This window comes from Microplitis mediator, chromosome 10 (genome assembly GCF_029852145.1).
Source record: "Microplitis mediator isolate UGA2020A chromosome 10, iyMicMedi2.1, whole genome shotgun sequence".
Taxonomy (NCBI): Eukaryota; Metazoa; Arthropoda; class Insecta; order Hymenoptera; family Braconidae; genus Microplitis; species Microplitis mediator.
In genome coordinates this window covers 1588597-1615217 of record NC_079978.1, presented here as the reverse complement: position 1 = coordinate 1615217, position 26621 = coordinate 1588597, and the positions used below count along the sequence as shown (strand labels likewise).

The 26621-nt window shown below is 31.0% G+C and overlaps 6 protein-coding genes across 14 annotated transcripts; 2 read left to right on the top strand and 4 right to left on the bottom strand.

Moving 5' to 3' along the window:
• Positions 1-375: 375 nt before the first annotated feature.
• LOC130676666 (zinc finger protein-like 1) lies at positions 376-2797 on the bottom strand. Its single transcript, XM_057483074.1, has 3 exons — positions 2551-2797; positions 2180-2485; positions 376-1139 (listed from the first exon to the last, which is right to left on the bottom strand). The coding sequence occupies exons 1-3, from the start codon at positions 2650-2652 to the stop codon at positions 573-575; spliced, it is 975 nt and encodes a 324-aa protein (XP_057339057.1). The 5' UTR covers positions 2653-2797; the 3' UTR covers positions 376-572.
• A 44-nt stretch (positions 2798-2841) lies between these two features.
• Positions 2842-3856, top strand: LOC130676675 (GSK3-beta interaction protein). Of its 2 annotated transcripts, none has more exons than XM_057483093.1 (2): positions 2842-3344; positions 3750-3856. In XM_057483093.1, exon 1 carries the CDS (start codon positions 2991-2993, stop codon positions 3336-3338), a length of 348 nt encoding a protein of 115 aa, XP_057339076.1. In that variant the 5' UTR covers positions 2842-2990; the 3' UTR covers positions 3339-3344; positions 3750-3856. The 2 variants fall into 2 exon arrangements, with proteins under 2 accessions (XP_057339076.1, XP_057339075.1); XM_057483092.1 differs by having other exon boundaries at positions 3714-3853.
• Positions 3718-6301, top strand: LOC130676657 (FAST kinase domain-containing protein 4). Of its 2 annotated transcripts, none has more exons than XM_057483067.1 (6): positions 3718-3856; positions 4044-4273; positions 4361-5170; positions 5243-5387; positions 5451-5699; positions 5938-6301. In XM_057483067.1, exons 2-6 carry the CDS (start codon positions 4118-4120, stop codon positions 6213-6215), a joined length of 1638 nt encoding a protein of 545 aa, XP_057339050.1. In that variant the 5' UTR covers positions 3718-3856; positions 4044-4117; the 3' UTR covers positions 6216-6301. The 2 variants fall into 2 exon arrangements, with proteins under 2 accessions (XP_057339050.1, XP_057339049.1); XM_057483066.1 differs by having other exon boundaries at positions 3822-3961.
• Positions 6302-6708: 407 nt separating this feature from the next.
• Positions 6709-8098, bottom strand: LOC130676669 (zinc finger protein 830). The gene is made up of 4 exons (XM_057483085.1): positions 7886-8098; positions 7235-7705; positions 6989-7158; positions 6709-6908 (listed from the first exon to the last, which is right to left on the bottom strand). Exons 1-4 carry the CDS (start codon positions 7985-7987, stop codon positions 6770-6772), a joined length of 882 nt encoding a protein of 293 aa, XP_057339068.1. The 5' UTR covers positions 7988-8098; the 3' UTR covers positions 6709-6769.
• Positions 8099-10288: 2190 nt separating this feature from the next.
• Positions 10289-20904, bottom strand: LOC130676667 (uncharacterized). Of its 7 annotated transcripts, XM_057483075.1 has the most exons (7): positions 20727-20904; positions 20408-20637; positions 13736-13888; positions 13429-13569; positions 13236-13350; positions 12927-13147; positions 10289-12146 (listed from the first exon to the last, which is right to left on the bottom strand). In XM_057483075.1, exons 2-7 carry the CDS (start codon positions 20529-20531, stop codon positions 11983-11985), a joined length of 918 nt encoding a protein of 305 aa, XP_057339058.1. In that variant the 5' UTR covers positions 20532-20637; positions 20727-20904; the 3' UTR covers positions 10289-11982. The 7 variants fall into 7 exon arrangements, with proteins under 7 accessions (XP_057339058.1, XP_057339060.1, XP_057339061.1 ...); XM_057483077.1 differs by having other exon boundaries at positions 10289-12134; positions 20408-20904; XM_057483078.1 differs by having other exon boundaries at positions 12954-13147; positions 20408-20903.
• Positions 20905-22408: 1504 nt separating this feature from the next.
• On the bottom strand, positions 22409-25729 carry LOC130676497 (putative defense protein 1). Its single transcript, XM_057482771.1, has 5 exons — positions 25161-25729; positions 24590-24866; positions 23408-23615; positions 22746-22821; positions 22409-22652 (listed from the first exon to the last, which is right to left on the bottom strand). Exons 2-4 carry the CDS (start codon positions 24810-24812, stop codon positions 22767-22769), a joined length of 486 nt encoding a protein of 161 aa, XP_057338754.1. The 5' UTR covers positions 24813-24866; positions 25161-25729; the 3' UTR covers positions 22409-22652; positions 22746-22766.
• Between the last annotated feature and the right edge of the window lie 892 nt (positions 25730-26621).

Genomic DNA, 26621 nt, shown 5'->3' with positions numbered 1-26621 from the left:
GGTAAACGAAGGGTGAACTTTCTTCATGAATCATCAGTTACACTAATTACTTCCAGTCATCGAGTATATGCAGACGAAACAGGTTTTCTACCAAGTGTTAGATTTCATTCCCCGAAAAATTCCATCTCTTTACCTTCAGTCGAGATGTTCGGGCGGAAATATAAGTCTCATATTAGAATAAATTCTCTTTCCTCCATATAAATATATAGACTTATTAATAAATTAAAAATATTGGCTAGTGTCACTCTGTATCTCAACTGATAAGTAATTAAATGAATTCTTAGAATATAATAACTCAATAAATCGTGAAGTATAAATCAAAGTACTCAATAATTAAACAATTAATTAATAATATTGAATTTTTACTATACAAAGAATTGCTTTTACTGGCTTTTTAGTGGAACAAAATATACACCTTAATTCTAATAGATATAATTAATCACAAATATATATGTATATATATTATGAATAAAGAATATTAATAATCGATAGCTTATCGTATAAAATTTTTTTAAAAAATTACAATGAAGCAGAATATTTTAAATAACTCAGTCATGAGGTATAAATATGTGTTATATTGCTGGCTCTTTCTGTAAATTGAGATTTGGATTTGACATAACATCGAACGCTGGGTCACCATCAGTAGCCATATTTCCTAGCCACGAGAAAATCATAATGATAAAAATGAAAGAAACTATTCCAATTGCTGCTAAAATGGCATATCTTGTGTACACAGACTCTGGTTTAGATCCTCGTCGACGGGCGTCTTTCTTGGTCTGCTTCAGGAGCTTCCACACGTGGAGCAGCCGATCTAATGCAGGTCTGCGTTGGTATTTATTTTCATCGTGATCAATACTCATGTTTTTTGAATCATCGTGTGTCGCGAATATTTTTCGATCCAGTTGATTCGTTGACTCCATGTTTACTACAGAGTAAGGCGGCCCTTGTTGCCGATGATTGCTGTTATTATTCATACTGTGAACGTTATTTATATGTGTACTTATTGAGTTAACGTTACTGCTCGTACGTGCCGTAGCAACAGAAGGTGGTGCTGCTGGTGGCACATGATTTTGAAAGACTGTAGTTTCTATTGACGGGAGTTTTGATTCCTGAGCTAAAGATTCTCTGTCATTCGATAACTATAAATAAATAAATAAATAAATAATGCACATTATTATCTATTATTTTAATAAATTATCATAAGTTAATAAAATTATGATACTGAAAGCAGCAGACATGAAATTTTTTTATTTTAAATAAACAAATAAAATACTTAAAGGAAAAAATTTTTAAAAATGCGGCAACAAAACTTTTTAAAATTTATCTGTGCATATTTTTAAAATATTTATTTCTAGTCGCTACCCTGATAGCCACACCTTGCTCAGCAAGTTCTGCAGTGAAACATTTTCGGCTAGCTTAACGACAAGTTTCTGACAAGCCTTGGCTGGATAATACTTGCGTGGAAGTTGATGCAAATCAACTGCCGTCATCTGAATGTAATTTGACAGAACTTGCCGTCAATTTGAAGTGAAACTTTCAATCAACTTAATGTCATTGTCTGACAGTTACACTCGAAGTCAAATTGAATTCAAGTTACAGACAATCTACTGTCAACTTAACCGCAACTGTTTGCTCTCCCACATTTGGGGCGTGTTCAGAAATACACTCTGGAGATGAAAAATTGCCTATCCAGGTGTGATTAGTACCTTTGTAATGTTAAATCGCACCTCTGGTTTCACCAGAGGATATTTCTGAACGCAGGAGTTGAATATTTCTCTTCCAGAGTGTGTTTCTGAACACGCCCTTGCTTTCAAGTTGGCTTCAGAATACGGCCGTAGCTTGAAGTTAACTTGCGGTTAATGTGGCAATCAGAGTACGATCCTGAAGTTAGCAGACAATTGAAAATTTTTTGACTTTTTTTTGAACAATTAAATTTGAAGAACAAAAAAAAATAAAAAAATTGCACATGTAGAAAATTTAAAAAACTACAGGTGCAATTTTTTTAAATATTTTTTTTTTCATAATTTATCGTTTTTTAAAAAATCCAAAAATTATTAGACGTCGGCTAATTTCAGCATCATTATCAGAGTAGTAATGTATCTAAATACACTAAAATTATCGGATGTCTGTTTGCTGATACCTTCAGTATCATATAAAATTTATAAATAAAATAAATTACCAATGGCAAACCAAGACCAGCTCTCGCCCAATTTACACTGGCCAATTTTTCTTTCAGTACATCAGCAACCGGTGATACTAAATTAGGCGCTGGAAAAATGGGATATTTACATGTAGGACATACGTAACCAGCGGGTGCTGTCGTTGAAGGCAAACTCCTGGCATGCTGATCCAAACAAGGCCAGTGATAGACATGATAGCACACTAATCTCACGCAATCACCGTTTTTTAATTCGTTTGAACATAAAGTACAAATAGGATTACAGTCACTGTCTTGTAGCCATTGAAGATAAGACTGCACTACGCACTATAATTTAATTTAAAATAAATAAATATGACAATTATAAATTTATTTAAAATAAAAAAACAAACCTTTGGATGATTTGTCACCATACAATGTTCGCAAACGTTGACTCGGTGCTCAAAACAAAATTGATTTGTGACTTTTCTTTTCGGACATTTACACAGGCCCATAATTACGTATTAATTTATTTAAATAAACAATTAATTTTTCATCAAGACCGGCAATAATAATAAAATGTCAAATTGTTAAAAGTGACAGATGATTTACATACGAATATTTATCAAATCCTCCATGTTTTTGCTGAGCAGCTGAGGCCACGTCGTCGGTCTCTTTATTTTTTTCTCTGCTGATAAAACAGTTTTGAAACGATGACATTTTAAATATTCTGTCATTCTTGTTTTGCTGATAATTAACCTGTTCATTGTTTTATTATCGTGCTCAGAAATTTTGTAAACAATTAAAATGAACTGATTAATTATAACTGTGTTTAATTATTTATTACCAGACAATGATACACGAAGAAAAAGTACTGGATGAAAATGAGTGGAAAACAGAAGCACAGGCAATAATAAATGACGTGAAAAATCATGTACTGGAAATAAATATTTCACAAAAGCTTCCGAGTACCAATAGTAAGATTTTCCTCAACTTGACAACTCTCGAGGGTTTTAAATACACCATTGAAGTGTCATCTGCTGGTTTTTCAATAATTGCTGATCAACACGACACCATAACCAACACCCGGACTCAAGTATTTGAAACACCGTATGGACTCTTGGATTCAATAAGTGAAAAGTATCGGGAATCATTTGGAAATGATTTGATTGATAAATTAAATAAACTCAGTGACAGCTAAATTTATGTAAATACATCATCTGTAATTTAAATTACTCAGAAAGTATTCAAATTTTCGATACTGAAGTATGAGGGTGAATGTGACAGGAGACAATTTATGAATTTTAAATAAAATAATTAATTAATTAAAACAGTGGAATTTTTAAAAATTCGCGCGCTGATTTTTCTGCTTACATTTTATTTATTTATTCAAAAATTTGAAAAGTTGCTAACTGTCAGTTACACTCACACTCAATATTAAAGTCAGCCGACGTCTTATAACTTTTGAATTATTTTAAAAACGATAAATTAAAAAAAAAAAATATTTTAAAAAATTGCGCCTGTAGTTTTTTAAATTTCCTACATGTGCATATTTTTTAATTTTTATTTTTTGTAGTTGACTCCTAGAAAAAAAAAATCCAAAAATTGTCAGTTGTCTGTCAACTTCAGGACCATTTCAAATTTTCCCGCGTTACTCGTCGCTCAGTTGACTTTCTTCATCATCGTTCAATTTTCACAGGCATACAATGGGCTCATGAGGTATGAGATTGTGTACCTAACCTAAATATGTGTTAAATTGCCGAAAATATAATTAATTGTGTTTATAAATAAATAGTAGTTTGTAATTAATAAAATAATTAACTCGTAAGTAAATTATTATCGCGCGCTTATTGAAATATTCAAATAACATTTAAATCTGTCAGTAATTCATTGATATTGTTCACAGGTCACATAGTCTTATGATTATATAAATTATTAATAAATAGTAACAATAACAATAAATATATAAGGTAATAAACAATGACAATGTTGAAGCTGGTTGGATTTTTACGAAATGGACCATCGAAACTTGGCCCGAGATCAACATCATGCTGGTGCATGTCAAAACATAAAGTTATGTCTATTGCATGCTCGAGTACATCGACAGCCAACAAACCTGCTCCGAATGAAACTAAAGTGAGTCTGCTCAAATCCTTCTGCTGGACTAGTCGGCATGTTTTTAAATAATATAATAAATATATAATGTAATAAATTTGTCAACAGCCCATCAAAGATAAGTCAAAGTTTCCAATGGTGAAACTGGTATTTAACGCACTGTCAGTCAACGAAATAAGTGATGACAAATTCAAAGAAAATGTGACAAGTGCTACGACGTTAGACGAACTGCTGCGTGTATCGGAGCTGGCTCATGGTAATGAGCAACTGACGTTAATTACTTCCACACTGAAACAGTGGGTTCAGGAAGACAAAGTAACTCGAAAAGATATCGAAAGTGATCCGAGGTTTCATCAGTTGCGCTCTAGAATAAAACGTTCTGTCGACACGTGGGGCAGGAAGGATTCTGCTCGTGCCAGCAAAGAGGCCGCGGCGCGTAGGGAACATCTTCAAAAGATGATCGCTGGTAACGTTGATTACAATGACGAAATCAGTAAATTGAGTGTCAAGGAAGCTGTTGATGCCTGGACTGGTTTGACAGCCAAGGGTTCAAGAGAGAAGCCATTGCTGAGAGCTCTCGCTTCTCATATTGGCAACAATCATAAGGAACTCAACATAAAACAAAGTGCTGATGTGCTTTACGGCATGGCCAAGCTTAACTTTCCGGATGATGTTCTGCTGAAGAAAATTTGTCGAGAGATCATTAAATCTGTTGATCAAGTCAGTAATAGTCCGATTATTGGGTCTATTATTACGTCTCTTGGTATGCTGAGGTATCGCAACGATGCGTTGATGGATGAGTTGTCCCAGTGGGCGGTTAAAAATAAAGATACCATAAGGACTCAGGATGTCTGTTCATTCCTGATGACGTTAGCTACGATAGGATACAAACCCATTAATTCCGATGCTTTTTTTAATGTGTGTACTTTTTTATTTCATTCCCATTTATTTTTTTCATTACTATTATAATTTAATTTAATTATTCAACAGGAATTGGTGTATTCATTAAAAGAAATTGACATGATCAGACCATCAGAATGGTTGGACATCGTCTGGGCTCTCACGACATTGAATCACGTGTCGTCCGAACACATCAGTTCTGTGTTGAACGATAAATTTATCAACAAACTCGGCGGTAATTTTTAAAAATCTATTAATTCAATTTATTAAAATATCTTATGCATAATTTTTTATGTAGATCGAGATCAGGAGGTTCCACTGGTCAAGAAACATAAATTACTAAATATAAATGCTACTGCTAGGTATTTAATAAAGCATTACACAGGTCCGCAGTTACCTGAAAATTCTTCGATATTTGATGCGCCGATTTCTAAAACTAAAGATAAAGAAATTTTTGTACGAGCAATAAAAGATACGCTGGCGACTCTCTTTCCTTCGAGAGATCATTTTCGAGAAGACATTGACGATGGAATGGGTTTTTTATTAGGTACTAATTTTTTTTATTTTAAATTGAGGTAAAAGACCCAGTACCCAATCAAGGAACTAGTACCCGATCACTCATGGATTTTTATATCTATATTTAGTAAATATATGAGTGATCGAGTACTAGTTCTCTAATCAGACACTAGGTCCCTGATCGGGTACTAGGTCTCTTACTTTACTTATAATAATTATTATTATTGAGATATTGAAAGTTTAATTAAAAATTTTTTTTTCTACTCAAGATTTGGATTTCTTTATGGACAAAAAATTGTCACCGATACCAATTGACCAGGTGTCAAACAAAGAAAACGTAATGAGGATAGCGATTGTCGCAAATTCCTATCAAAATTATACTCGAGGTGAGTGCATGTTGATAGGACCAGTTCGATTACACTATCGATTACTTCAAGCGCAGCAATGCCGAATACTTGATATTTCGTACGTAGATTTCCACACAGAGGACATTTTATTAAAACGAGTAACTTATATTAATGATCGTATTAAATCTATTGTTAAATAGTGACTGTTAGTATCAAAGTATCATTATTGATTATCGTGTAAATTTAATAAAAAAAAAAAGTTTAACTTTTATTTCTTATCTTATAACCAATCGAGTAAGACTTTATTATTCAAAGTCAGATATTTAAATCTTCATTTTATTACTTTAGTAATTTTTCATTATCACAATCGATAAGTAGTTTCTGCGCAGTAAGTCCTGAAAACAGCATTGGTCAGTTTTATTGACGTCGTCTAGTCAAAGTTTTAGTTTTGAGTAAATCTCAGCTGGACTCTATAATCAAGACAAGTGTAATTATTTTTACTGGTACCGATCTCGGGGTAAAGTAAAAAATTATTGAAGGACAATTTAAATTGACACTTCCGAGGTGCCGCTAAAAATCGATTTTTTTATCGATCAAAAATACAATCAACTCACGATAAAAATTTAATTATTTTATTGTACTTAAATTTGAATAATTATCAACTTTCTAAAATATCTGATAGTAATAAAACTCTTTTATAAAATAAAAAAATTTATTTAATTATAAATAATAATTGACATTTAAATTGTTTGGTTTATTTATAAGACTTCTTAGCTCGCCAGTCGAAAAATTCATCAAAGTCGCTGTCGTCATCACTAGACATTTCTTCTACCTCTTCTACTTTCTTCTGGGGGACATTGATTTGATCTTTGCACTTCATCAAGTTTATTACCCTGCAATAAATGTAACGAATAATAATTAAATGTTCAACTCATCGAGTACCGACTAATTTATAAAATTTATCTTAATTTACCTGGCGAGATTATTGAGCTGCTCGTCAATTTCATTTATTTGCCGTTCGGTCGTCGCTTCCTCGTGGTCTTCGGCAATAATTTGGGCAGATTGTGCGGTTTCTTCTTTTATTTCCTTCAGATATCTGTCCCACTCTTCTTCAACAGGATCTTTGTACTCGACATTTCGTACCTGAGATAAAAAATTTATTACACCAATAAAATTAAACTAAAAAAAACAACTCGGCGATTTGAAATTCAAAATTTACTTTAGCATCTAAAACAGGATCGTCGAAAAATCCTTCAGGAAGCGCCGCCGAGTTACTGGACTCCGCTTCTTGGACTTGTTCAGCCTCGACCGGGGCAGATTCGACCGACTGTTCATTGCTGATATTCACTGCTGCTTTTTCAGAGTTTTTGACCTCCGCAGCAGCAGTTCCATTACCAGCTGGAGGATCAAAGAAGTCTGCGGGCAATGCTGGTGTAGTTTTGACAGGACCAGCATTTTTTAAAATTCCTTTTACTTTTTTGTTTGGTCCTTCTGATCGAGTGGGTGAAGGCGGCCGTTTAAATGAACTGACATCAACTTTTTTGGGAGTTTCTTTTACTTCTAAAGCTTTCTTAGCAAGTGCTACATTTTCCTTGTGGGTTTTAGAGTTTAAATGGACAACCCAAACAGTTTCATTCCGCACTACTGACTTGCATATCACGCACATCAGTTGTCCTGATTCTGTATACTTGTACAAATGTTAAGGATCATATTAATAATAGTAAAAATATGACAATACCAAAAATAGCAGACGTCAAATATTAAAAATTAATTTTAAAAAATATTTTTCTTTAATTTAAAAATAAAATCATTACTTGTTTGCTTTTGATAATTTAAAAATATTTAAATTGTTTAATTAAAAAGGATATTTTGCTAATGGTGATTCTATTTTTTTCACAGCCCCTATTTTTTTCTTGTGATCATTCATAGCTTTTCGTAAATCATGTTGACATAATTTTTTAGTCTTCGACATTTTTAAACTTGTTTTTATTTTATACAATTGTCAATAAAATATAATAAATTAATTAATTATCACAACAAACGTCTTATATGTAAACAAATATCACTTTGAGGTTATATTTATATAATAATTCAAGTTTATCTTGATATAAATAAAAGACGGCGCTCTTTCAAATTTCCATTTTAAAAATGGCGCGCTGCAACTAAAATTTGAATTTTTTATCTCTTGAAAATTTACAGTTATTGGTCCAAATGTCGGTAAGTGCAGTATAAATATATATGACTTCAATAGTACGTTTTAACTTTTTTTCATTTTTTCCAGACCAATGAAAAAAGCAATCGATCAATAAACTCATTAATTTATAACGCATGAAGGATTTAATACTGATGGAAGAATTCAATATATGACCTCGTTTTCCAATGAATAGTTATGATTATATTCAAATTAAGGGCATTTTCAAATATTGCCCTGCACTTTTCAAAAATTTTCAATGATTCTAGTAAACTTTAGCCCCAAAAATTTGACAGTTCGAATCTTAATATAGAAATGAAGATTTTACTCAAATTTTTCCTCCTGATTGATAAAAACTGTAAGTAATTTTTTTTTAATTAATTAAATTTGAAATGAGTGTGAATGTAGCAGACATACAAAAATTTTTTAATTACGCATAAAAAAATTAAATAGTTAAAATAAAAAAATTTTAAAAAATGCATGTACTGAATTTTGAATTCTCTACATATGGATTTTTTTATTTTTATTTTATAAAAATTTTAATTTATAATTTTAAAGGATTAAGAATTGACAGATGTCCGCTAACTTAAATGAGTGTGAATGTAGCAGACATCAAATTTAAAATTATTAATAAATAGTGTAAATAATTGATGAAATAAAATTTTTAAAAAATGCGCATTCAAAAAATTAAAGAATTAATAAGTGCATTTTTTCAAAATATTTTTTTTTTAATTATTTATAATTTTAAAATTGTCTGATGTCTGTTACATTCGCATTCATTAACTTTACTATCATAAATTTTAATACGATTATGAAAATTTTTAAAAAATGGAGAGGAAGGGGGGTATCATCTGCGAATGGACGTGAAATTAATAAAATTTATTTGAGACAGAGCTTATAAGTTAAATAAAAAAAACATTTTCAGTGTAGTATTAATTATTTTATTAAAACAAATAAAGGTAATAGCAAGTTATATATTAATAACAGAGTTCAGTACAATAATATTCAAGTTTATTTACTGGGTAAGCTAATTAATTCCAGAATTTTCATAATATAAACACTATAAAGTTTATCTAAGCCGCCATAAGTACGCAATAATTCGATAAAATATTTGAATCACTTTATATAAAACATTTAAATCAAAAACCAAAATATTTTACTCTACATCAACGCGAACTATAAATACGTCTACCAATAAATACACAATTAAACAAAAAATCAATAGAATACATATCCGACATCAGTAGGAAAATCGGTTCATTTAATTGAACTTATATGCAAACACAAGCGACAATTGTAATTAAAACAAAATATTGAAATAAGCTAAAATTTAAGCGATTCGTACATATTTAATAGTAACTTATCAATAAATACATTTTTTAAATTTTTGTTTTTGATTTAATGATGATTTTTTAAGTGCTATCGATTCTCCGTATATTTAATCACACATTAGCGTCGACAAACTGATTTTGTAACGAAAGATAGTCCGAGCTCTTCCCCAAAGCTGGACTACCCTTCGTCCAATCCATCAATAAAATTTTCCATCCCTCCAATAATTAATCACCCGCTCCCCTATATATATTTATATATATATATATGATTGTAATATTTAGTTGGTTTTAAAAATTCATAAGTGAAAAATATGCCAAGCTAATAACTCTCTAGGTTTCCTTAAAACGATACAATGATAGGACTGTGCATCGTGATATTAACAACAATAATAATATCAGTAATGAATAATTAAATAATTAGAGCACAGTCGAATGTACGAAGGTTTTAAAGTTTAATATAGAGAGTAAAAAAGAGGTAGAAAAGGGAGTGTCTTTGGGCACTCTGCTCTAAGCCAAGAGATTAATTCTTCATTTATTTATTTATTATCAATTATTATTTATCTATAGATGATATTAGTAAATGTTCTAAACGTTGTTTATAAATACTCATATACCAACGTAATTAAATGTTATAAATTTATCTACCGTGTGGTCGATTATCGTGTTAACTTTTTTAAAAAAACGACGCGCCTCCTGATTATGAAGACAAAACCTTCCCCAAATTTTTCTTCGCAATCAGACCGGTCGTTTATTTTATTTATTTTTTTTTTTTTATGTTTCATCGATCTATTGTAACTCGTCATTAACTCTGATTATCTTATACATTAACTTGTATGTAATAATAATTATTTTGTTTACTTCAAGGTTTTATTTGTCCATTTAATTCTAATCGTGCGCTTATTCGAGTTCAAAAGAAAGACTCGTCCGTAAGATAGAAATATTTATTAAAGTAACTATTAATATTTTAAAATAGTTATTTAATGATAGCGTCATACAATCACAGAGTATAGCACAGTCGCTAGGCATTTTTGAATTGCTAAGCCTAATCGACACATTTAAACCGAGATAATAAGTAACAAAAATCGTCAGCTCCGTGACAACTTTTATTCTCCATCTATTATTTATGTTAATTATTATTATTATTATTATTTAAGTTTATTTATTATTTGATAGACATGTTGTTTGATGGTCTTAATAAATTGTTTTTTTTAAATATTTATTCGTAATGATATTTGCGCAACAGCGTAGGCACTAAATTGCAAAGTATTCAACGAGATAAATCTCTTATCTATTCATCATTTCATCATTTTCTTTACTTGTTATTATTCTTTGGACCAAACTTGCTTAATAGCTATCAATGCAAATATTAAATATATAATGTATGTATATAAGTTAATAGCTAACTCCATAGATCAGGTATATAGTTTATAGAAAAAAGGAATCTATTAGAAATCTTATGTGTAAATTTATTAACGTGCATTGTAAATATTTATATTATTATTTATCGTTATTAATTAATAGTCATAATGATCATAGTTATATTATATATTTTTTTGTTAAATTCTCACTAGATTTTTCCCAAGTGTATAAAGATCAAAAGTTATCACTACACTTTTTTTTACCTACATTTCGTGTCTTAATTATTTCTTTGCGTCATTACTCTATTAAATTTTTAATAATAATTATTATTTTTATTTTTATAGCTATCGCGTTTGACACAAGACTAAATTTTCTGTCACCGTATTAGATAATAAAATTTGATAAGTGCCATTTTATACTGGACATAGAAACGAGTTAATATCAAATAGTTAAATACATTAATAATAATAACGTCAGTAAAGAATCACGTGTTGCGGAGAGTAATTATTTAATTACATGTGTATATTATTGATGTTGCTGTTGTTGTTTTTATTCAAATTTAAATCGTATGGTCCCCGTTCGTGCGTCCTGTTTCTTAGTTAACATCTCATTGCAATCCTTAGACACAGAATAATTTAAATTATGCGCATCTAAGTTATTATCTAGACCCGATTGTCGTTAATACTTTAAATAACTCATCCAACGTGAGAGATTGCGAATAAATCTAAAGCGCTGTACTTGATAATATCTAGTAATATTAATATATATTATATATAATACTTGGTTTCATTAGCTTATAAAGAGACGGCACAAAAAAACTTTCGTCATATTATATCAAAGTATTAAATAATAATTAACAGCTACAGTGAGTTTGCCCTTTTAATTTAAAAAAGTGTAATTATTATTATTTTTTAAAAAGAAATTTAATTGGTTGGTTGGACAATAAAGTTAAAGGGCAGTAGCGTGAGATCTAACACACGATTTAAAGCTAAAAATATAAAACAACGTACTGTAGCCTATAATTTAAGTAAAAAGAGCACGATGAATGCTTTCAGATGAGGGTCTGCTGGCAAGATGAGGATTCCTCTACGCTTTGGCCTCGGTGATCTCGACGGTGACGCACTCGATGACCGGATCATTGAGGGTGTTGGGTTGATGAGGCGGTGATTTGTTGACCCTTATTGCCGATGATATTGAGGACGCGTTCCCACTGCTACCCCGACTTCCCCGGCGTGATCCTGTACGAGACCCTGACAATCAGACAGCTGTCATTGAAGTTTCTCGGGGAGGATCGAAGCATCCTATTTTAAACGCCAATTAAATAACACTAAATTTATGACTGCTCACTAAGATAAATTATAAAAAAAAAAAGAAAAGAAAAAATTAAATAACTAAATAAAAATAAGCTAAATAGTACGTGTCACACGAGTTAAACAAGCAAGTCATTTACTTGAGCAAGCAACTATTTTTCCACGTCACTCATTCAACTACGATAGAAAAACACTATTGTCAAGTAATAACATAACTGGTCAAGTATAGACACTAGAAAACATCTAAACAAATAAACTTTTTTTTAGGTACAATTATTGCTGACAGTCTTTGGTCGGACAGAGGTAGAGTTTGAGGAAGAGAATTAGTAGAGCGAGTCGAGGATAAAACAATATACATGCCTCATACCTTCCATGAGATGTAACTCGAGATCGTGTGGTTAACGATCAAGTCATGCGAGATAAATACATAGTAATTATTCCAACACTTAACTTAATTTATTTAAGGACAGAGGTAAATTAAAGAGGATTGTTTGTTTAAATCAACAGGATGAGGTTCGTATTAGAGACAGCAGAATTTTAAGTAAGTCTAGACTATTATCTATAACAATATCTCAACACGTCAGAGTTAAGTATGTATACGAGTATACAAATATAGATATAGACATAGATATAGATATCTGGTCTATGAACAAGGGAGAGACAAGATAACTCGATAATAAAAGTTGCTTGCTTAGTAATTGAATTGATAAAAACCCGTACGGTTCACTCGCTGTGTGTTTTTCGCACCTTGCTGCGAGCCATTGGGTGAGTGGGCCCTCAGAGATGCCATAGAAGGTTGCCTCGAGGGTCCTCGTTGACTCGCTCTCGAGCCCCGTCTCTCCTGAGCGTGAAGTAGCTTGTTGTTGTCACGAAGCAGCGAGACGTTCATCAGACGAGCATTTGGAGTGTTGAATATCGTACGGTTTTCACGCCAGCGCGCTCTGAGCATCATTATTTATTTATTTTTTTTTTATCTTATTGCGACTTGTTAATTAATCATCGGATAATTTGCATTAATGTCTAACTCACTTGCTGAAGAGCCTCAGCACCACGCAGATTATTATGAACATGAGAGCCATCGCCACGAGAATCCCGATCATCGCTGGGTCGACGTACCGCAAATTTTCCTCTTCCTTCACCTCGGCTGTTGATTATTTAAGATGATTATTATTATATATGAGTGTGTGGATATTTTCGCGTGCGGTTTTATCAATTTATTTACCAATACACTCGAAAACTCCGCCGGGCTGCATAACTGGAATTTTCTCGAATATGCAGATGCATCGTCCGTCCCGGCATTCGGTCTGCGATACCTTTTCCTCGCATTGTTCGGTAAAAAAGCACGACTCGTTCACGTTGGCGGCTGAAAAATATTTCGAATATTAAATACTATCAGGAATTTTGTAATTACGCTGTACAGTAGATCAGTTGAATGTAATAATATACCGGTGGAATTTACAATAAGGAAGGGAAAAAAGTTTAGAGACGTATTTGGTGATGGTTTTATTTAACAATCACATCATACTTACGATGTCCACACTTGTCAATATGATTTGTAACGAGAAATTCTTCTCTGCAGTAGCATTTTTTACTTTTCGGATCGCAAAACGACCCATCGAATCCGCACTCACGATCTTCTTTGCACTCATCTCCAAATTTTTTAAACCCACGACTCGATACATCTAAAAATAAAAATTTTTTTTGGTTACTATTAATAATGACAGCAACTAAGAATATACAAATGTCAATTTTTGAAAGTATGAAACCTATTTCGTGGATAATGTCAAGGCGAAAAGTTATATTTATTATAAATAAAAGGCTTTCAGTGAAAAAAAAACCGACAGTTAAACATCTCAAAGAAAAAATCAAAAGATTAAGATGTGGGTGGAGCGATCTTTCAAGAGAACTAGCTACAAGTCCACTGGCATCATTCTTCTTGTCTCCATCTCATGCATAAAATATAAGACCGGATGACATTTGTGAGTTTGTTCCGTCACCAACTAGCTTCTCGCCGAAATGTCTCTCGACAATTTACCTTCTCTTGCTAATAAACTCCATATATATACACATATATGTATATTTTACCCTCACATAAAAATCACACACCTCAATCCATCCATATTTAAAATATTTATGCAAAATATATACAACAACAATTGCATCAGATTGAATTGTCGAAATTACCCGGGCATGAACTCCCGAATTATCTTCACTTCTCGGCGCATCGCTGCTGTAACAGAAAGCACCGCTCGTCAGATAACGCTCGATAAATTCGTAACTGATTGTGAGCATCGACAAAATGGACAAATGGTTGTTCAACCACTGGAAGACCTTTCGGCTCATTTGCGCCTCGAATCTGTTGAAGACTCATTTTAACCCGAGTCACTTATTACAAAAAAAAACAACAATACCACAGTCATCTCTACAATAGTTGTATGCACCCACGCATCTTCATCATCATCATCATCCGCATCATTGTAACAATGAAGCAATAAAAGTCCTAGCAGAATAGCAATGTCATGGGTTAATCTGGAAATAAAAAAGTGGGTCATTCTACCCTGGCAACTTGCCAGCGGCATCTCTTTCTCTTGCCCATGCCCATGCTTCTGGTTCACTCCCGCGTCAGAGGCTCAGCTCATGCACTTTTTAGTTTTTTTCCACCCGTCTTCATTCACCTGGAGCAGCTCCCACGGCATTGCCACCGCAAATCCTACAGTTTCTCAAACGCTAACGTTATCCCATCGTACATCAATGCAATCAAGTTGCCTTACAGCCTCCACTCGGCGGTCGGGAAAACCTCAAAGCCTGAATATTAAACTTCACAGATGAGTTTGAATCGTCTGGAGCTCGGAGATACGCTTCTAAAGACCTTAAATTGTTATCTTTTGTATCGATATTCCGCAGACATGTACTCGTACATTTATTTACACATGCTCACATACATGCCACTACATGTCAGCGAATTTCCAGATAACAATATCTACAGATAATGGTAAAGTCAAGATAAATAAAGTGAATATATATCTATATGACAAAGTCACATAGCCATCGGTGAATAGGTTCGTTAATAGCAGAGTCTCAGTGGTAAAAATAGTCTCTTGTGACAATGCTCACTTCTCGTATATTTTCTTTTTTTTTCACCCTCTATCCACCCTCTATCTTTTAGTTTACTTCCTTTTCTGTTGATTATTTGGCACTATGGGAAAAACAACGTAAAAAAGTTATAACTCAGTCTCTCTTTCATTATATTTTTTCTCTTCCCTTTTATCAACGTCATTCACATTCATAAAACTCGGTTATATTCATTCCCAATTCATCCGCTCATTAGCGAAATAACAAAACATCTTTTTAATAACTTTTTCTTTTAAACTCTTGTTCAAGTAAAGTAAATAACATCATCACCTTTTTTTACCTCATATCATATTTATATACATAAATACATGCATGTATTTTTTCCTCCAATTATACTAATTAAAAAAAATAATAAACTCTTTACGGAGCATTAAACAGTAATGAAATTAATTTCGAATACTTGAGAGGATAAATATGAATATGGAAAACATCATAGAGATAAATATTAGGGTGGGCCGAGAATCCGCTTTTTTTGAATTTTCATTATTAATACCAAAAATATTTTTCTTTGTACAAAAAAAAAAAATTTTAGGCCGATATCTTGCTCGCCAAATCCCGCTAAAGTTAGAAGTTGTTTAAAATTTTTTTTTCAACTTATTTTGATCGGAAATTTAATTCTCTACAAAAAAAATCCTATAATAAATTAACGTAAAGTTGATAGTTACTGAGATAATTGCAATTTCGTTCTAAAAAATATAAATTTTTAAGATATTATCACTTTTTTAGGGTAAAATATGAATTTTATCATATAAATTTCATGGAAAATCAAATTTCTTACAGAATTTGCCTTCTGGTAAAAGCTTGAAATTTATAGTTAATCAGAAACTGGCAGTTTTATGTTTAGATGGTCACATTTCTTGTTATTTGATGGCTTTCACCAAAAATCGCTATGATCTTTGTAACTATCAACTTTGAATAAATTTTTATTAGGTCTGTTTCGTATAATATTAAATTTCCTATGAAACTTTTATGATAAAATTTATTTTTTACCTTGAAAAAGTAATAATATCTTGAAAAATTTCATTTTTTATAGCAAAATTGCAATTATCTCAGTAACTATCAATTTTACGTAATTTTATTATAGGACCTTTTTTGTAGAAAATTAAATTTCCGATCAAAATAAGTTGGAAAAAAAATTTTAATCGACCTAAAATTTTTTTTGTTTTCCGAAAAATTTTTTTTTTATACAAAGAAAAATATTTTCGGTATTAATAATGAAAATTCAAAAAAAGCGGATTTTCGGCCCACCCTAATAAATATGTAAAGGGTACAGTAGTTTTACATAAATTTTTATTAAGAAAGGGATTTTTAAGGAGAAGATAAAAAATAATTATATGCCGCGTGTTTATTTCCATAAAATAAATTTTTAAATTACATATGACTCATATTTAGTATATAAATATATTATAATATATGAGCTTGTGTTTGAATTAGCGTTCTAAGCTTGTAGTCAATTCCCATCGGCATTTAATTGACGACCTATTTAATCTGAGCGAACATGCGACATTAGTCCTTGGAGACTTTCCTAAATACCCGCAGGATTTTATTTTACTTTATAAAAGTCACGTTCCCTTACTTCTGAAAGTGAGCTCAACTTTTATATTAGATAACATATATACTACATGCATGTAAGTAAAAAAAACAACTTATTGAGTGTCTATTCTACAACTGGCGGGTGAGTTATCGAGCTGTTTCACTAGACTCCGATGTCTTTATTCCCCGCGACATAAAACCAAAATATAAAGGAACTAATTTATTTTTCCACATAAAAATGTCATTCGGTTTTATTTATATCTAGCATTTGTTGAAAAAACTTAAATTACATTTTTTAATCTTAAAAGTTATTCTATTACTTTACAATCAATTAAATATTTTTCAATAATTTCTTAGATTTTTATTTCAATGACATTTACATTAAATGTAAAAATAGTTTTCAAACTTTTTTTTTTTTTTACTATTCATGATAAAAATAATACTGAGCTTTCGACGAGATAAAAAAAATTATAATATTTTAAAAACATACATATAAAATTTATATCACGAGTTAAAAAAAATAGGACGGCGTAGAAAAGTTTTATTATTTTATAACTTTAAATCAAGTTTCAAAGTTATAAAATCATAAGTGTCCGAGTTAAGTCAAGAAAATAAAAACGCATATCGTTTCGTCTGAATAATTTACATTCATTGAATTAGTCACATATATATACAAATATATGTAATGAAAGGATATGTGGCGTCGTGCTGATGACACGGTTTTATTCAAATAATCAAAGCCGCATTTTAAAGCTCTAGTTACTTTATATATATATAGATATGTACTGTACAAAGTCATATTATATATTTAATATTCCAGTCAATGAACGAAAGGTGAGCTGTTTATTTATCGCTTAATCACTTGATATACCCATTGAAATTTAATCTGCATAGAATTTAAACTTTAACTTTTCGGGTCCAAAGGCCGCAGTCAGCCGAAAAGTTCCTCATGATAAATTATTATTATTGTGATAAGAGATTTATTAGCCAGTGCACAATGATCACGATAGTGAAAATTAGAAAATGAGTAACCCGAAAGACATATCCGCAATGCAGACCGCAGTAAACTCGAGTAATCCAACTTTCTCTCTTGGTCTTTTTCCTTCTCGCTTATAAAGTCGCGCGCATTTGCTACTCACGAAACCTTGAAAGTTTAAAAAAATATACAAAGGATATATAAAATGATGTATCACTAAGTAATTTCATGCCGTTTCACATCGCGACTGTTGTTTTACATCAAAAAATCTCAAACATCCATTAGCAACAAAAAACTTTAAGCTTTATTTTTATTTCTATTTTTATTTCGTTTCAGGTCTTCGCTGCTTTACAGTAGACGGCACAAGTTAACAATGGATTATGAGTTACAAAAAAAACCAGTGTTTTAAATTCTTAAAGTATAGTTTGGATTAAACTAAAACACGGAACGCTGCAGTTAACTTGCCATCACGATTATCCCGTAAATTATTATAATGTTTGACTTAAACTTGCAATTAAAATGAAAAATTTTTTTTCCTTTTTTGTAAAAATTATTCTAAGGGTTTCAACATAAAAACAAGTTGTTAAAGTAACTTTACGTGTAAACGTTTTTGTAAATTATTAATACACTGGTTAAACAAAGCATCGTACCGTCCATGTAATACATATACACATATACATATATATATGAACGTGAACATGCTTTAGGAGTTAATTCCGTACATCTTTGTTGACCAATAATTGCCTGACCTGGTCACATACATGCTCTACTGAAACCGGAGCCTGATGAAATATTGCCCGCTACTACTCACGGCCCGCCATACTTTTTTTTTTATTTTTTTATATAAAATTAATTAAAACGTGAATTATGTTTTCTAACGAAAATAAAAATAAATAACTTTTTTATCTTACAAAAGTAAACACTACAGATTTAATGTTATTTACTCAAGCAGATATATTTCACAAGTAATTTGCATTTACTGTCGAAGTAAATTTATGCTGGAAAGAAATACCAGGAGTAAAACTGATATTACAAAAAGTAAATTATGCCAGTAATAATATTTGTCTTTTCAGGTTTACTTTAAAGGATCGTAGAATGGGAAAAAAAATTCAAGACTGAGTTTCAAAAATTGATTCGCGCGTTGGAGCTCAACTTGATTGTTCTGTAACTATATGCGGTATGATAACTTGATAACTGGGTTGATATGTTTCTTTGTTTGTATTTTATGTATTATGTGGATATAGATATATATATATGTGTATATATATGATGTTTGTACGTGGATTACGACGCAATTTAAAGTCCATCGATATATTATTCCTGTGGCTATTCAAATATCCGTCGGAGCCGCGAACGTCAACCCAACCTGTTATCGACCACACAGGTATTATACTGTAGGGAAACACACAACGACACTTAAATCCTCTTACCTGCAGTACACAATTACTGAAATGCTGCTGCACGTACACTGGTGTACTAGTTTTTAGTTAAAAGTAAACTGTGCATACTAACGGGAGAGATTCAACACCTTGGCGTATTGGGATTTGAATTTCGACTTTTTTTTTTTTACTTAAATATATGATATTTATCTTGGCTGTAATATTTAAAGCTATTTCTGTTGAAGCCAAAGGTTACAGGAACAAAGGAAATGAGATTGAAAAAATATAAAGATTGGTAAAAGTATTTGAAGATAAAATAAAAAAATGATCGAATAGTAGAAGACAAATGATGAGTGGGCACGCGATATATGGGTGTGAGGATATGGAATCGCTAGAATTCAACAAAATAAAAAATATATATCCTCGGGTATATACATTTTATTTCAACTCCAACGGCAGTATCGGGCAGAATAGAAAAATATTTGTAGTAAATCAAAAAAAAATGATAAATAAATAAATAGAAAAAAAGTTTTAGTGGCACTTGCCGTGTGATTGCATCACTCCCACGAGTGCAGTGTAAAAAGAAAACACCACGTCATCTCATACAATATTATCGCAACCTGCTGCTTTTTGTTAGCAGTAGCAGCTAGATTATTTCTCACCCGACTTAAATTTCTTACTCGAGCTTAACATTCCTCTGCATCAGTCGATAGCAAATGTTGATAATAGTTTTTGGCAACCAGCCATTTCATAGGTCAACATTTTTATTTTAAATTTTATTTATTCCTTTATGTTTACCCTTTACAAACTTGGCTTGATAAATTTTATCTTTCCTCGTCCCTGCAAAACTAATATATACTCCAATTAACCAACCAGCCACTCGACCCACGTATATCACTTAATCCTGTAATTAAATTAACAGTTTCCACTTCCGCTTTTCCTCATCAATAAATTTATTCTCTATATAGTCATAAAAAACTTTTGCCAAGTGCTCTTCTGTCACCTGATAATTGGATTCTCAATTAGCTAATAAAATTATCTCTATTCTCGATTAATCAATTCATCAGTCAGTCAATGGTACTTGGGTGCAATTAGTATCGTTAAGTTAATCAATAATAATAATAACAATAATGGTGATAAATAAAGTAAGTAGATAACAATAAATAAGTTTGATTTATTACCTTCGCGAGTAGTAAACTCCGGGGGGTCGGGGCCCCCTTGGACCTGGTGTCCCAGGAGAACCCATGAGACAATGATAAGACAGATCAACCGAGTGCCTCCAGATTGCGCCAACCACTCCAACATCTCTTCAACCGAACCCGGACACTCAGGCCCGTCGTGTCACGTCTTATCATATTACATACTCGTGAACCGAATTCACGACCGCGCTTCTCATCGATCACACTTCCTCCTTTGTTATTATGTAAATATATACAGATATAAATACAGATATGTATATACCAATATCCCCTGTGATCCTTTCGACACCCTGCCACTTACCTCACTCACAAACTTTCACTCAGGTCAATAAATTTTGAAATATCAACCAGCGATGATGTTATCGGAGTAAAAAAATATTTCGTCAAGCTAATTGTCCTTCTTCATGGGCTTTGTCACCACGACTGCGGGTTCCGTGAACGCGTCACGGTCGACGAGCAGCGGCGACAAGGAGGATACAGTGCAGCGGCTGAACGTCGCGACTAGAAGGCGCCGGCGCGACCCCCGAGAAAACTCGACGAACCTTTCCTGCCTTCACTTACCCCTGTTATGTTTATTTCGTTCTATTCACTCTATATATGTTTCTTTAGTATCAGTACACGCACTTGCTGCACATTCACCCTCATATATATATATTATATATATTATTTTATACTATCACATTTAAATTTTATGTTTATGTTAATTTTTCCCCGTCTCACAATTACTTTTTATATTTATATATATATATTATATATAATTTTCCCCACGAACGATCTTGTCTATGCTAAAAAAACTCTCAACCTTTAGATAACTTGTCATCATATTTATATATTAATATATATATCAACACTTTTATAATGTTCTAGAGTAATTTGTCGTGCTCTGAAATATAGAGTACATTTAATCTCCACTGAATCCGGCATCTGGTATCTTCCTCATCCTTCAAATTTATCTCTTAATAAAATCTTTCGATATCTCATTCAACTCAGCAAACATAAATATTAATCTAGACATTTTTATTTATCATTTTTCCTCTAATTATCATTCAAAATGAAACACAAACAAATGTAATTTTAATAATTTATGAATTATTCATCTATAGAAAATTAATTCATCTGAATTGTGCTTTCGCAGTTGGGGTAAAAAGTTTTTCCAACGCGTAGACTGCGTAGTATTTTATTTTATTTTTTTTTTTCATCTATCACGATGGCAGATGTGATTAATTACAAAGCGGAAAAAAATTCAGGAAGAAGTAAATAAATTCAGTGAGATACTTTTTTTTACCCAGGCATAATATCTCGTAGTTGTTGTAATAAAAGTGAAGGTAAAATTTATTAACAAAGTTGTAATAAATAATTGAAAAGTTTTTAAGATGAGAATATGAAATTTAAAAGCGCAAAAGCGTCATCTTTCTATTTCCATCTCTTTATATCGATCCACTTTGATATCTTCAATCAACTTCAATTAAAAAAATAATAAATAGATGAATAAACCATTAGAGTCTTGTCTCATATTAACAAAATAAACGATAAAAAAAAATAAGAGACTGAAATTATTTATATCTTTGTGTAGTAAAAAAATCAATGTCAGTCGCGACAGGATTTTATTACGTTAGCTCATAATAATATTTATCCTGTGTAGCATTAGGATTTAATTGACTTGGGAAAATATTTATACACATACACGCGAGCACAATTATTATTATTATTATGTATCGCATTGCGTCGTGGTGGCCCACTTTTACCAGCATGCTGTCGCTTTATGTAATTTTCCTTCTCTCTATCACTCAACTCTGCTCGTTACATTCGACTCGGATAAAAGTTTATATAGTGGAAAACGCCGTAAGATCCATTAAGGAAATCCACCATTTACGAGCTTCGAATAAGGGAAGAGCTCACGTACCAGCCTAAGATTTACTCTCTTTATCAGCCTCTTACATTACACTCCCATTTCTTCCCTTCTTTCAACAATTGATCTCTTGCTTACACTTTGAGCCTTCAATTTATTTAACATTTACATCATAGATACATTTTTTTTTACAACAAACTCAATAAACGTGAGCGCAAGTTAAAGTTAGTAAATATCAAACTATTAAAAAATATATATAAACTTATAACTGTATAATTAATCTTAAGAATATCTTGTCCGTTTATTTATAAACGGCAACTTTTACTGTTTGATGGCGAAATAATTTATAATAATTTCATTAAAAATCCTTCTTGACATCTGTAATTATTATTAAATTTATTTTAATTATCATATGTATGTGTTGCATATATATTTATACTTAAGCATTAAAGTTACCAATCGAAAACTCACCACGAAGTTTACACAGTAACTCTATTGAGAAATCAACTCTGCCCAGAAAGTCGAGTAATTTTTCAAGACACTTCCACTGTAAGAATATATAAATATTTAATTAAAACCTTTCGTATAATTAATTACCGAATTAAAAATAGTGATGTGGGTCAATAACTGAAGAAGACTCGAGCGCAGACGGTGATATTTCGGCTCAAAGACAAGTAGTTTGGATTTAATTTTAAAAAACCGGTTTGGTAATGAGAGCATATATGTCTAGTATATTTCAAAAAGCGTCGAAATCAATCACTATTGATACATTCACCTTACAAACGAGTTGGTTAATAATAATAATGAGTTTCAGTTGCGTCATGTCGCGGGTTCAAAGTTCTCTTGACATTTATCGTCACATTAATTCATTGACAATTATTTTATTTATTATCATTATCATTATAAACCAACAAGTTATGCTAATTAATAGTATGATGTATAATAATATTTATACACTCATTTAAATTACAAAAAGGTGAAAGATTTATTACGTGATTTGTTATATAAATTTATCACCAGTGGGTGCTTGCTAATGGATTATAATTAATTGTGATCATTGTTATTATTAGTCATTTAATTAGCGGTTATTATTAGTTTTTTTTTTAATGTCTAGTTAAGGTAATGGCACTCACGTGAAGTAAACTTGACCCTGTCCCTTAGCTGGAGAATTCCAAATTAATGTCGCCTCTTGCTTATCTTTTGGATCGGCATGAGTTACTGCGCTACATTCGTCAAAAACTTTAGTGTTGGGTGTTGGTGCGAAACTTCCTATCCATGCATGAGTACGCGAATCTCTTGCTTGGATGAAGAAACCCTTGAATGTGTCACCTCTGATGCTCACTAAAATTTTATAATTATTTTTTATTTTCATTAAATTTATCTCGGGAAAATAAATTTCATCTTCTATGAGATTTAATTTAATTTACGAGGATTCGCGTATTCGTCAAAAATATAAGGAAAAATTTTTGTACTGAAACGCGAAAAACTGAAGTTTTAAATAGAAATTTAAGGGTTTGACTAAAAGTTTCATAAAAATTTTATAATTTTTTCGTTTTAAATTTCAGTTTTCCGATAAAAATCTGATCTATAATTTGAAAAAACGAACTATTGATTTACAATACAAGTCTTCAAAAATTTATGTAATGAAAAATTTAAATCTACGCAGGTAGAATCCTAATGGAAATGCAAAATTACGGTTTTCATAAATGAAAATTAATTTTAACTGAGAGATTTTATTTTTTTTATTTTATTAAAAAATGGATTTTTCATAAAATTCCTAAATTTTTCTAAAATAAAACTTTCATTTTTTACAATTTAAAATTTTTTCCCTTTTAAATTTTGGTCTTCGTTTAAAACTCTAATTTATTGATAAAAAAAATTACCTATCGATCTCTACAAGTCTACAGAAATTCATATAATTAAAAATTAAAATTTACGCAGGTCTAATCCTAATTGAAATGCAAAATTACGATTTTCATAAATGAAAATTAATTTTAACCGAGAGATTTTATTTTTTTTATTTTATTAAAAAATGGATTTTTCATAAAATTCCTAAATTTTTCTAAAATAAAACTTTCATTTTTTACAATTTAAAAATTCTTCTTTTAAATTTCAGTCTTCATTTAAAACTAATTTATTGATAAAAAAATTATCTATCGATCTCTAAAAGTCTACAGAAATTCGCATAATTAAAATTTAAAATTTACGCAGGTCTAATCCTAATTGAAATGCAAAATTACGGTCTTCATAAATCAAAAAAATTTTTCCCGGGAGATTTAAAATAAATGAATTATTTAAATGAAAATTAAAATTACCGCTAATCTGTTTTCCAGGTCCATAACTATTTGACGATGCGATAATCTGATAAGGGCTGGTGTTTGCGGGTTGTGCGCGGACCTGACCATGATACGGTTGATTCGGTCGTTCTTTAACACATACATCGACCGGTGCTCCATCGGGAAATCCGTTTACAGAGGTAAGTGCTAATAGTCCAACAATAACGCTGACCACCAGGGAAATTGTTACGTGTTGAGTCATTTCGTTACTATTTAACTTTATCGTAAGCTTTTTTTTTTTAAATTTACCTGTAAGCTGCAATAAATCAATTTATTAAATCGCATTATAAATCATGAACTCCAAGCGGCTCCAAGTCTACCCGACACTGAGATTCAAAATTTAATTATAAATAATTAACTCGACCTTAAATGCTCAATAGATTTAAATTTGAATTGTATTTATTATTGTAATTAAATTAAAAAATATGTAATAATATATTTATATACATTTTAAATTACGCTCCTAGGAAATTCAAATTTCGGAGCGGGAAAAATATTAGACAATTAAAAATATTTATACAATTAATTATATTGCGGACGAAGTAAATACCTTTTAGAGTTATTTGTCTTCAAGAATCGCAAGACAAATAGCCAACAGTCCTCGTAAAAGTACTTTAGCAAGTGGACAACTGAAATAAAAGTTGTACTTTAGCGATCTTAAGTCCAATCCGAGTAATGGGAATAAAAATCCCACCATACAAACAGTTTCCACTTCTATACCCACAACTCCCTTACTTATATACTTATAAACTTATTCACCTAATTTTTACTTTCACTACTCAATACCACTCTTTATCCAATACAAGTCATACCACTAGCTCATGTATTTTTTAAACCTTGTACAGATTCGACTGGCATGACAACTTATTTGTTGCATCAAATAATTCCAGGGTTGCTGCAAACAGTTCGCACTCTATCGACTTCTAATATTAATTATAATTACACCTAAACCTAACATATATTTTTTATAAACAATGTCACTTATATATGTAGCAGATATCCGACAATTTGTTAATTTTCATATCCGCTACATTTGCACTCATAAGTAAAATAAAATTTTTTGAATCCGCGCGAAAAATTTCTTAAAGTTTTGATTTTTTTTTCCTAACGATAAAAAAAATATTTCAAAAAATTGCGCCTCTAGTTTTTGTAATTTTCTACATGTGCATATTTTTATTTTTTATTTTTCTTGTAATTGATTTTAAAAACAAAAATCCAAAAATTTTAAATTGTCTTCAAATTTCCAAATCACAATTTTTGATATGCAATTTTTTCTATAAATCTTTTATTTGTTCATAAAAAAAAAAAAATAATGTCTGTTAGTTTCAGTTGATATTTTTACTATAAATTATGACCTGAATGATAAATTTATTTTATTAGAATGATTTGTTAAAATTAATTGCAGCCGAGAAACATTTAAAAAAATATATCGAATATATAAATTGCTGGTCGGTCATTTATACAACAATACGATTAATCAATCTATTTAAACAAACAATGGTGGTCATTATAACATAATTTATATGCAGAAGCTCGCAGCAGTTTGAAAATTTCTCTATCCGTTCTATTGGCATCCACAGTTACAATGCAATATCGACGCAACGTTACGTTATGGGTTTCAATACAATTGTTGAAAAGATAAACTCAATAGAGGGTTTTGTCCTCCAATTCACCGCGAACTTGATTTTCATTTTTAAAAAACTTTTCCAACAACTAAAACTACTCTATTACTTTTTAAATTTTATTTGTTCCCAATAAATAGCAAGTCCTTGCATATCAACTAATGAAATAAATTTTAAAAAAGTTACAATGTACAATTATTTTGCAGCAATTATGATAATTAAATCCACTTAAGTCGATATAAAAATTTTATGCTCTAATAAAAACGTATTTCCATATTTACCACCTAAAGTTCGCTTTAAATTATTTCTCTGAAGAATAATAAAAATCTAAACAATATCAGGGCTTAATATTTTAAAAACTATACATTTAAATAATTAAAACTTTCCGC

What these genes read in the sequence shown, in the direction of transcription:
- LOC130676657 (XM_057483067.1), top strand. Translation starts at nt 4,118, where the DNA reads ATGACAATGTTGAAGCTGGTTGGATTTTTACGAAATGGACCATCGAAA. An exon ending in CTGCTCCGAATGAAACTAAA is followed by an intron (nt 4,274 to 4,360) that starts GTGAGTCTGCTC and finishes ATTTGTCAACAG; the next exon opens with CCCATCAAAGATAAGTCAAA. An exon ending in TGGAATGGGTTTTTTATTAG is followed by an intron (nt 5,700 to 5,937) that starts GTACTAATTTTT and finishes TTTCTACTCAAG; the next exon opens with ATTTGGATTTCTTTATGGAC.
- LOC130676666 (XM_057483074.1), bottom strand. Translation starts at nt 2,652, where the DNA reads ATGGGCCTGTGTAAATGTCCGAAAAGAAAAGTCACAAATCAATTTTGT. An exon ending in TGGTGACAAATCATCCAAAG is followed by an intron (nt 2,486 to 2,550) that starts GTTTGTTTTTTT and finishes ATTAAATTATAG; the next exon opens with TGCGTAGTGCAGTCTTATCT. An exon ending in CTGGTCTTGGTTTGCCATTG is followed by an intron (nt 1,140 to 2,179) that starts GTAATTTATTTT and finishes ATTTATTTATAG; the next exon opens with TTATCGAATGACAGAGAATC.
- LOC130676675 (XM_057483093.1), top strand. Translation starts at nt 2,991, where the DNA reads ATGATACACGAAGAAAAAGTACTGGATGAAAATGAGTGGAAAACAGAA.
- LOC130676667 (XM_057483075.1), bottom strand. Translation starts at nt 20,531, where the DNA reads ATGTTGGAGTGGTTGGCGCAATCTGGAGGCACTCGGTTGATCTGTCTT. An exon ending in GGAGTTTACTACTCGCGAAG is followed by an intron (nt 13,889 to 20,407) that starts GTAATAAATCAA and finishes TTTTATTTTTAG; the next exon opens with ATGTATCGAGTCGTGGGTTT. An exon ending in TATTGACAAGTGTGGACATC is followed by an intron (nt 13,570 to 13,735) that starts GTAAGTATGATG and finishes AATATTTTTCAG; the next exon opens with CCGCCAACGTGAACGAGTCG.
- LOC130676497 (XM_057482771.1), bottom strand. Translation starts at nt 24,812, where the DNA reads ATGACTCAACACGTAACAATTTCCCTGGTGGTCAGCGTTATTGTTGGA. An exon ending in ACCTGGAAAACAGATTAGCG is followed by an intron (nt 23,616 to 24,589) that starts GTAATTTTAATT and finishes ATAAAATTTTAG; the next exon opens with TGAGCATCAGAGGTGACACA. An exon ending in CAGGGTCAAGTTTACTTCAC is followed by an intron (nt 22,822 to 23,407) that starts GTGAGTGCCATT and finishes ATATTCTTACAG; the next exon opens with TGGAAGTGTCTTGAAAAATT.
- LOC130676669 (XM_057483085.1), bottom strand. Translation starts at nt 7,987, where the DNA reads ATGTCGAAGACTAAAAAATTATGTCAACATGATTTACGAAAAGCTATG. An exon ending in AAATAGAATCACCATTAGCA is followed by an intron (nt 7,706 to 7,885) that starts AAATATCCTTTT and finishes TAACATTTGTAC; the next exon opens with AAGTATACAGAATCAGGACA. An exon ending in CAGCTCAATAATCTCGCCAG is followed by an intron (nt 6,909 to 6,988) that starts GTAAATTAAGAT and finishes CATTTATTGCAG; the next exon opens with GGTAATAAACTTGATGAAGT.